The sequence below is a fragment of the Echiichthys vipera genome (assembly GCF_963691815.1).
Source record: "Echiichthys vipera genome assembly, chromosome: 22".
In the NCBI taxonomy this organism is placed as follows: domain Eukaryota; kingdom Metazoa; phylum Chordata; class Actinopteri; order Perciformes; family Trachinidae; genus Echiichthys; species Echiichthys vipera.
The window spans coordinates 9,443,988-9,454,820 of record NC_139847.1 but is presented as its reverse complement, the minus strand read 5'-3'; the positions used below and the strand labels follow the sequence as shown (position 1 = coordinate 9,454,820).

General features: G+C 41.4%; 1 protein-coding gene across 1 annotated transcript in view; it reads left to right on the top strand.

Annotated features, from left to right (window-relative positions):
* The window catches only part of LOC310964276 (calpain-5), a 12,944-nt gene extending 3,178 nt beyond the window's left edge, over positions 1–9,766 (top strand). The window contains exons 2-13 of the mRNA XM_083937343.1: positions 304–489; positions 3,816–3,947; positions 4,035–4,246; positions 5,281–5,473; positions 5,573–5,766; positions 6,133–6,210; positions 6,354–6,780; positions 6,851–6,973; positions 7,063–7,259; positions 7,948–8,066; positions 8,218–8,354; positions 9,366–9,766. Coding sequence (XP_083793469.1) covers positions 325–489; positions 3,816–3,947; positions 4,035–4,246; positions 5,281–5,473; positions 5,573–5,766; positions 6,133–6,210; positions 6,354–6,780; positions 6,851–6,973; positions 7,063–7,259; positions 7,948–8,066; positions 8,218–8,354; positions 9,366–9,545 — 2,157 coding nt within the window. The 5' untranslated portion in view covers positions 304–324 and the 3' untranslated portion in view covers positions 9,546–9,766. The remainder of the gene's footprint in view (positions 1–303; positions 490–3,815; positions 3,948–4,034; positions 4,247–5,280; positions 5,474–5,572; positions 5,767–6,132; positions 6,211–6,353; positions 6,781–6,850; positions 6,974–7,062; positions 7,260–7,947; positions 8,067–8,217; positions 8,355–9,365) is intronic.
* The last annotated feature ends 1,067 nt before the right edge of the window (positions 9,767–10,833 follow it).

Here is a 10,833-nt window from a genome sequence, read left to right as displayed (position 1 = left end):
TGAGGTTCTTTACAGGTTGACAAATGAGCCACTCTTTCCTCCAGTAAAGGAACATAAACTATGACAGATGTTTGAATATCTTTCAGCTCTTTGTTCCCCTGTAAAACTGTAATTCTACTATCTTTGGCTTTGGGACGTTGCTGTTTTAATTTGAAAATGATATAAACATATAGTTAAGGCTTTGATTGGTAGGAATGCTTTATTGAAGTTTATTAAATACGCTGACAGTGTAACCCTGTACTTCTTCATGGACATTTCCATATACATCCATCCAATTTCTCTTCTTCTTTCCACCTTTCCCAGAGCCTCTCCTCTCCAGCCACAATGCCCGAGCGTGTAAACAACTTCCAGGGTCAAAGCTTCCACAAGCTGAGGCGGGCCTGCTTGCGTCGCGGCGCTTTCTTCAAGGATCCCCTCTTCCCCGCCACCGCCCAGTCCCTCTTCTACAAGAGGAAGCCCCCACCGGGACTGACCTGGAAGAGGCCGAGTGTAAGTGTGACCTGCAGGGAGAAGAAAATAGATTTATAGAGTTATTATTTACCCACATCTGCACATTGCCACATTTTTCTCGGTCAAACCAGTTCAAACGACAACAAAGACTTATTTATCTCCTCTCCTCCAACCTCTTAATTCAGCGGCATGTTTCATTGCCATCAGATTAGGGTTAATTAAAGCACTTTCTATTATAGGAGAGGCGTCAGGCAGTGAAACCCTAGCCCTCTGGGAGCGAGTGGAGCGTGCTGTCGATGGACTGCTCTATTGGTGTGTGTGTGTGTGTGTGAGTGTGTTTGTGTGTGTGTGTGTGTGTGTGTGTGTGTGTGTGTGTCTGTGTGTTACCATCGAGTTGAGTTTCGGAAAGCAGCAGACAATTTAAATAGCCCAGGTGTTTTTAGATGGATGTTGCTGTGTGTAAGTATAGGTGTTTATTGTGCCTACAACAGGCCAGATGGCCTTTAATGGTGCCAATGAAATGGGAGGTTAAAGTCAAGGTCAAATTATTTATTGTCCAGCGTCAGCGGCTAAATAAATATTTTTAATAGCGCAAGGATTTATTAGGACTTGTTGTTGTGCATGTGTAAAGAATAGCCAAGAATAAACTATTTTTTTCTAATACATATTCATAGAAGATGAATAGAGACTATAAAAGGTCACAAGAGAAGGCAGATGTTTCCAGATGTCCTTTGTGTTCACCTGGTAATCTTTTAATTTTTATTTTATTTTGGAAATATAACATACAAATTTGTATAAACATAAAGATCGAAGGTCAAAACCCCAAAGCTGAAGCATAAATAAGTCTTGCTTTCCGCATTGTTCTTCAAGTTAAACCAAACCTTTTGAGACCATTTGAATGCAGTGCAAAAATTTAATTGAATACCTTTTCCACAGTCATTATTGAGTTTATAACAACAATTCAATTAATCACTTGATTTGAACTGCATCCAGATGAGTGGGAGAAAATTGACGGATGGATTAACCAATTAAAAAATAATGAGTTATAACTAATGTTAGTCTTTGCATGTAGGACAAAATGACAAAAATAGGCAAAAATGCTCTTAATGAATCAAAATCTGTGCACTTTCTATGGCTTTTTTCAGGAATGCAATGCTTTTTAAGACCCTTAAAGACCAATTAGTCGCACTGCACATAATTAAAATCTGGCGGATATTCAATTCGATTCTATTTATAGTGTCAAACCGTAACAAAAATATGATAAACGTTATCTAAGGACCATATAGAGTAGGTCTACGCCATACTCCATGATTTACAGAGAAGCAATTCCCCCAAGAGCAACTGCAGCGATGGAAACCTTCTAACGCGTCAGGCGGACGTTCATAAATGTCGTGTAGTTTGATCAGAAGTTCATGAAGTTCATTCAGCGTTTGGGCCAAACCTTCAGTGCTCTTAATGTGAAACCCTGCTGGCGATTAATTTACCGATTCAGGGCAGAAGATAGAAGGGTTAATGGTATTGTGTTGCTAATGCTCCGCTCAGGTATTTTAAGCGTGTATCAACAGGGAGTCGGATGATAGGGTGACATCTGTCTCTTCCTGCTGACACACACAAACACACACACACAGAAACTCTCTATAACTGACTCACAATCCAGGTGGCCTCATACGTGTTACGAAGTTGATATCATCCCAAGGAAGGTTCATATCTTGTCTGGAGTTTCATTTATGACCACTGAGTGTGTATTTTTCTGTGTGTGTGTGTGTGTGTGTGTGTGTCCAGCAACACCTCTACTGTTACCTGACCCTGTCCAAACTGAGATCAACAGATCCACACAGACAGGATCTGTCTCCTCAGCAGAGCTCCGACACTCACAAGCCTCATAAAACACTGTGACGCTACTAACTGCTGCAATCATAAACCAGTGTGTTTAGAGCTGCTATGTAATCAATATTTGTACATTAGCGATGGATTGAATTACTGTGTGTAATGCAAAGTGGTCATTCGTAGCAACGAACCCACAGAGAATTTCCTCTCAGTTGTTCTGAGCTCATTCTTTCGGTTTTCTGACCTGCAACTTTACCTAATTTTAGTTCATTCTGACTGCTCTTGTCAGCATTGTTTCAAGCAAAACATTATTTTAAAACCCGCTTTATACTCACTGCCTTGCACCAAACAACAAAAATACAAAGTTAGCAACTAGCTAGCCAGTTATTTTCCCTCAGTTAGAGTCGGTGAAGAACAAAATAGAGCTAAAGGAGAGTAAATTTGTCAGGGGACCCAACCCGAGCCTCAGTGTTTGATACTGGCGCACCCTTGAGGGTCTGTATCAAACGCACCATGCTGTCAACTGTAACCACAATTGCCAGACTTTCACCTAGAAGGCCACTGTTCATGTCCCATTAATGTCCTGTGTGTACCGTGCGTTACTAGCCTGGAAACCCAGACCCACATCTACCCAGACTTCAGGTATTGGAACAATCAATATACCTTCCCAACCCATGAGGCAGCACCAACGCATGCTTTTAACAATACCACTGCACACAATCAGATAACAATATGACCGACTACGACCAAACAGAGCAATAAACAAGGTGACGTATCGATTTTTCACTGAGCCCCATTAACTGGTAAATTAAACTTTTGCCGTATCCCGTTGGCAAAACAGCAAATACATCTTTCTTGCAAACGAAATATTTGAGTGCCGTCTTCTGTTCATTTTTTTTTTAAAGTAAAAGCTAAGTCCAAGTCATTTAGAGTCGAGGCCAAAGCTGTTTCAAACGATCGCTGTTCATCCTTGGCAGCCATCTTTGTTGTTTACTATCAAGACTTCGATGGCACGTCATCGGTTACCCCTGCCCATAACGGGTAGTATGATTTGATGGGTAATGTTCTGACACAGTTAAAGTGAAATTCTAATGTTCCAGGACTCTTCTCATGCTACAGTAGATGTTTGGTGTTATCATGAGCCGTAATAGTAGTTACTAGTTGCTAATCACTGTTAGCCACGGCCCCGGCTGTTAGTTGCTGTCAAGGATATCTTCAGTAACAGTTGTGACACAAAAAAAATTCTCTCGATGGCTTATTTGATGAGTGGATTTGCCGAAAAAGACCCTGGGATGATTTTACAACCTAATTTTCAGCTCCAATGGAGAGTATCCAAAGCCAAGGGAGGAGAAAATTGAAATCTACAGGCGGAGTGTCTGGATTTCCAGACATGTAGTTTTGTTTGGGTTCACAACATTAACCATGTGTACACTGTGTTCAAAACAGCAACCATATTGGAGTGTCACCATTTTAAGTGCATGGCTACCTAGTGCCCAAGTGTTTGTTTTTTTAAGAAATTTGGTCATCTCACATTCCAGGAGATATGTAAGGACCCCCGTCTGTTTGTTGATGGCATCAGCACTCGTGACTTGCACCAAGGCAGTCTGGGTAACTGCTGGATGGTGGCTGCCATTTCCTGCTTAGCATCTGAGCCATCTCTGTGGAAGAAGGTTGTGTATTTGTCATCCTCTCTTTCTTGCTTCCTTCTTTTCCGTCCTTCAACGCATCATCTCATCTCCCTCCTCTGCTTCTCCCAGGTGATCCCAGATCATGTGGACCAGGAGTGGAATCCAAAGCATCCTGACCTGTACGCAGGCATCTTCCATTTCCGATTCTGGAGACTCGGCCGCTGGATGGATGTTGTTGTGGACGACCGTCTGCCAGTCAGCGGGGATGGAGTGCTGCTCTTTTGCCGATCGGCCACGCTACGAGAGTTTTGGAGCGCCCTGTTGGAGAAGGCCTACGCCAAGTAAGGGCCTGGAAGATTCCTCCCCTCTTCAAGACACACTAACCTTTTATTATCTGGTACCATAACAACTATAACCACACAGTACATCCTGTCAAAACACCCATCCTGGGTGATTCTTCAGCTCACATTTTATGGTCAGTAGACAGTCAGGAAGTAGTGTGCCCTGAATGAAATCAGGGAACGAGTTGTGGAGGGTGTGAAGTTCTGCAATTTAACTTTTTTTATTTGAGCGTAACAACAATATTTGGCTACACTTAACCAAATGTTGCCATGCTCTAGACATACTGCTAGTTTGTTAGCCATCACCATTTTTTTTGGTATTGGATGTATGTGTCCATTGCATTGAGTTTTGTGGTGGTCCAATATCGCTGTTCTTGTCTGGTAAAAGAAAGAAAAAAGTAGTACTCCTTATTCACCTGAGGTCACCATAATATTCAACATCATCCTAAACACCCTAGCAACCACCTACTAAAGTCCCCAAAACCGTAGCACCACATGGAAGGACACCAGCAACCACCATAGCAACACCCTAGCACGCCCTGTCCATTTAGTAAACACCAAGTATCCATCATTAACATCTGAGATGCTGCTAATAACATAACCATATGTGACACCTCTTTCAAAATAGATGCACACTTACGGGACAGTATTATTACCTTCCCCAAGGAGGTCGCGTTTTTTGTGTTTGGTATCACATTGTCTGTCTATCTGTCAACAGGATAACAGAAAAACTACTGGCGTGATGTTCATGAAACTTGGTAGAAGAGTGAAGCTTGAGCCAAGGAAAAACCCATTACATTTTGTAGCAGATCCAAATAACTGGGTGGATACACGATCTAGTTTTCACTTTTGTTAACAATGCAAGATACTGTAGGTCATCTGGCCTTGGTGGACTTGGAATAGTCTGTGCTCCTCTAGTTTATAAAACGTTTCTAGTTCTATTACAAACAAGCACATGTTGAGTGGGACATGGAAAAGGGAGAAGAGGGGCATAGCCATTAATCATTCAGTCAATCTATCTGGTTACTCTCTAGGCTCAACGGCTGCTACGAGGCCCTTGAGGGAGGAAACACCACAGAAGCACTGATCGACTTCACTGGCGGGGTTTCAGAGCCCCTCAGCCTGGATCGTGAGGCCCTCAGCCTGCACGGCGACCAGAGGAGGACGTTCTTCCAGACATTAGCCAAGGCTCATGAACGTAAAGCCCTCATCACCTGCTCCATACGGGTAGGGCCTATAGTATCCAACCAAAAGAGATGCACGATATGTTAGAAATGTGGTCACTAAGGTAAAATAAGCTCAGCGTATTCTTATACTGTCTTACAGCCAGCAGAAGGGGAGACAGTGGAGTCGGTGTTGGACTGTGGCCTGGTGCGAGGACACGCCTACGGGATCACAGCAGTGAGGAAGGTGAGGCTGGCGGAGAAGCCGCCAAAGACGGGTTGGATGTCCCGTCTCTTCATGGTGCGCATGAGGAACCCATGGGGGACCACAGACTGGACGGGTGCCTGGAGTCAGGGGTGAGGATACTCTGAACTCTGTACTGGCTTTGTCCGCGACATGTCTGACTGCTGAGTACATCATACGCTTTGCTGGAGCTGTGGGAATGAAGCCCCTGCTGACATTTAACCGTGTCTGTTTTACAACATCTTATAATTACAATTTCTGACATTTTACAATAGTGTTGGAATTAGTTTACAAGGGGACATCTGCCATTTACATTATGCAAGTCTGAGAAACTCTGGAAATGGCCAAAATGGACCTATAAAGGTTTCCAGAAGTTGAAACGCTACTTGTACTTTTCACATGTCTTTTCCAGTGTGTTGGATCTTGCAGTTCTTTTTACTTCTGCCTTTGACATTATTGCCCTTGCACGCCCTCTGCAGGTCGCAGCAGTGGCAACAGATGAGTCGTGCAGAGAGGGAGAAGATGGGACTCATTGTCCGAGACGTTGGGGAGTTCTGGTAGATTACCTTACATAAGTCGCTGCTAGTTTTTTCAGATGTCCACATGAAATAATGAATAAAAGAAAAAATGGGCATGTGGCATGATTTATATCCATGTTGTCAAGACATTCTCATGCTTACTTCTCTCTCCTGTTCCTCAGGATGGATTTCAAGGACTTCTGTCACTACTTCACAGACGTGGTGGTGTGCCGTCTGGTGGAGAGGGCTCTGCTTTGGCCGAGCTCTCACTGGAGGGAAGTGCGCCGCTATGGGGAGTGGGCTTCAGCTCCCACTTCCCCGGGAATACCTCCGTCTACTGTCTTTCACAGCAATCACGTGCTGAGCTTGGGGAAGAACAATGCCAAACCTGGAGTGACCAAGCAGCAAGGTAACCGGAAGGAGGCCAGACTTGGAGAGAGTCAGCAGAGGAGAGGGAAAGGAGGAAGGTGCGAGCGAGATAAGGCCGTGAATAAAGAGACAAAGAAAGATGATGGTGGAGAGGAGGGAAGATGGGAGGCTCAGATGGATAAGAGGAGTCGATGTGGAGGATGCATCAACCACAGAGACACTTTCCTGCACAATCCACAGGTAAAGCCAAAGTGGGAACTAAGTATTTTAATGGGTGCATGAATTTTTGAACATTTTTCTTTCTGATTAGTTCATGTTTGAGGTGAGAGACAAAGAGGAGGAGGTGCTGATCTGTCTGCAGCAGGAGGACAGGAGGGTGCGGAGGAAAGATGGAGGAGGAGAAAACCTGCCTATCGGCTTCGAGGTGCTGAAGGTGAGCCGTTCACGGAACCAAAATGTGATGAAACACCCTTTGAGTTCCCGCAAATAAAATAATTTCCCTAATGCCTCGTTGTGGCCCAGGTGGAGATGAACCGCCGCAGTCGGGTGCAGTGTGTGGTGGAGCAGGCGGCCAGCTCGGTCTACATGGACTCCCGCAGTGTGACGCTGAGGGGGACTCTGACTCCAGGGCGCTACGTCGTGGTGCCCACCACCTTCCTGCCAGGCGCAACAGGACGCTTCCTCCTACGCCTCTTCTCCCATTCCCACGTCCGCCTCAGGTTTGTCACAGGATTGTGTCTCATGCTAATAAAATTACTTGTTTTAGTTTAAATGAATGAAAACAACAACTGTAAAATGTTCATAGAGTAAAGTTAGTTTAAACCACGATGGTGTTATGTTAGTTTCACACAGTGTATGCATTTATATAATTTATTGTAAGGGTGCATTAGTAAGGGATAATGTTTGATGTTGTGACGACAGTTGCCTCCGCGGAGTACATTAGTTCCTGATAATGGAGACCAAAGATTTTTTTAAAGACCATTACTTTATATTTTCATGTATCTTGCAATTTAAATCAATATCTCTAACCAACTTTTATCTGGAACAGTCATTACTATCACAAAAGTTTATTTTGCAGCGTAACTGTTGTTCGCTTGTCCTGTAGTGTAAGTAGGACAAACCTTATATGACCAATCAGAATCGAGTATTCACCCTGACCAGGGTCTCATGTAGAATCTACACTTTAGTTACATATGATGATATTCATGATTATATCATTCATACCACATATCGTACTGAGAAAAGACAGAAATGAATATAAAAGGGAAAACCATATAAAGTGTATATATGTATGTTAAAATATTGTAGATCCTTTATTGTATTTTACAGGAACAGTATGCTTCTTGTTCCTCTCCAACCCTCATGCCAATCTTCTGTTGATTTATTCAGATTTTTTTGTGTTTGAAGGGAATTGAGGGAGGACTTTCCGTCTCCCTCTGTCTTCCAGTGTTTTCTACCTCAACCCTCTGTGGTGACCACCGTCTACCTCCGCAGGGCGTCCGGACTCAGCCCTCCCAAACAGACAGGTGGCGTACTGTAGCACGATACCGCATCTGTTCCAGTTTAACGTGACAAGGGCAGAAAAAGCAAGAAAAGCACACCATGTTTGTGGCTACAGACCTTCTTCTCTCGTGTTTCTTCTTTACGCCTTGTGGTATTGTGTTTTATGATCCACAGCTCCAGATGTTTACGCCATAGTGCGGTGTGAGAACGACACCGTAAGGACGCAGGTTTTCAAGGCGGAAGGAAACCCTGAGTTCAACCTCAGAGTCATCTTCTACAGGAGATACCCCAGCACACACATCTCCATTGAGGTCTGACGCATTCACAAGTCTATGGAAGCCCATTTGTGCCAATGTGATGGGGTAAAAGCAAGTCATCATCATAAAACATTCTCAAAATATTGAGTTAGTATATTTTTAGAAAGTCTTTCCTTATTATTATTTTTTTAAAGATGATTTTGGGCCACTGCACCAAGTACCCAGCCCCCGCACAGGGGGCATACGCTCCACCCACTGAGCCACCACGGAGCCCCAAGATTTTTCACAGAGTAACTCATTATTTTTGAGTTAATGTGTCATTATATTCACATTATTTTGAAAGAATTTCTCAATATTTAGAGATATTAACTCAATATTTTGAGACTCTAAGTCATTAATTTCAAAGAGTATTTTTGAGCTAATGTGTCATTAGTTTTGCATAGTAGGTCATTATTTTGAGATGGTAATTAATTATTTTGAGCTACTAAATCATTATTTTGAGGTTCTAAATTATTATTTTGAGATAATAAATCATTATTTTGAGGTTCTAAATTATTATTTTGAGATAATAAATCATTATTTTGAGGTTCTAGATTATTATTTTGAGATAATAAATCATTATTTTGAGGTCTTGAATCATTACTTTGAGATAATACACATTATTTTGAGGTTCAAAATCATTATTTTAAGATACTTAGTCATTATTTTGAGATAGTAACTCATTCTTTTTGAGCTAATGTGTCATTAGTTTCACATAGTAAGTCATTATTTTAAAATACTAAGTCAATATATTGAGATACTACATCATTATTTCAAACAAATTACTCATTTAAAAATAAAACATTCAGATTAACTCAATAGTTGAGACAGTAAGTAATTATTTTCACATAGTAATTATTTTGAGATAGTGACGCATTATTTTGAGAGAATTTCTCATCAATTAGCGATGTTAACTCAATTTTTTGAGACTCCCCCCCTCACATTGGCAGAAACATGCATCCATACGTTCCCCCACACACATACAATAGGCACACACACGTTCAACCCTGTATTTTGTGTGTGTAGTTATGGAGCAGAGGTTGGCTGTGGGACTCTGTGCTCGGCGGGGCTCGACTCCAGACGGCAGACTCCGAGAGGAGTCGGAGCCATGTGCTGGATCTGCGAGGGGGCCGGTCCCCTGCAGGATGCTCTTCAGGGTGCGTCTACGTGGAGACGTCCTCCAGCCTCTGCCTCACAGACCTGTGACAGCATCGTCTGTCTGCCCCTGGTCGCTACATCAGGACATGGACACTGCTGTTTGTAAAAAGAACTTCATGGATAAAGACTGAGAGAAACAACCAAGGTGCTGTAGTGTATTACAAATGTGTCTTTATTTATAGGTGTACCGTGTATTTAACTATTTTACTGTATTTGCTCTGCGGTGATCTGCTGGTCAGACATGCAGGTGGACATCCTTCATGACTTCAGCAGTCAATGTTTTAACTGCTGCCAAAATGTTTTTTTTGTGTGTGTGTGTTGTCATATTACTTTCACTCAAATTGTCTAATTTTTTACAATTATTTATGTTGCTAATATGCTAAATGAACAAAATCACATTTGCATTTCTGTTTCATTTTCTTATGATTTAAATCATTTACATGTGTTTTCACCATTTATTAAAGTCAGTTTACTTCATTGTTTTACATTTGAATTATTGAAATAATGATTATATATATTTTGTAATTGTCATCTATTTATGGAACAAATTTACTGTCTCCATTGCAAGCAGCCCAAGAGTCAAACACGCAAAGGTTGCGTTTTAAGATATCACGTTAGCCCGTAACTTTAAAATCACACTAACAGAGAGAAAACGTAAAACAATAAAAGGTTAAAAAAATATCACCTTTTTGATTATGTATTACTGTATATTATGGAGATAGACTGCGACATTACTGCAGCTTATACTGCTCAGGTACATCACCTCTGTTCCAATGCAAAGTATACAAACGTAAGATAAAAGGCTCCTTCAAGCTTTATCTGGTCTCATTTGACAGTATTTGTTTATCCTGTTCGACATGGAGCCACTTTTGAAAGTGCAGTTACTCAATCATACGTGTAAGTTTAAATACACTTCACTTATGCTATGGTAATTTAAATTAAAGTCAGAATATTCTGTATTTGATCCATCTAAATTCCACGTCACAATCATTTTAATCCAGTCAATCTTTTATTCTGAAATTACCTTCATTTTTGGTTCCTTAAGTACATTTTAGTGCTAATGCTGTTGTACTTTTAATCAAGTGAGATTATCAATCTTTTAATTCAATTCAATTCAAATTTTACTTTTAATACTTTAAGGCCACTTTTTGTACATCTGTACCTTTACCTAAGTAATGTTATGAATGCAGGACTTTATTTATTGAGTTTTTGGTCGTTATTAATAAACTATACACAAACAAACAAAACAATAACAGTCGGAAAAACCCTTCCCTCCCTCTCTTAACCAACAATCCTATAAAACATCCAAAATAAAAAAAATTATGATAATAGAATT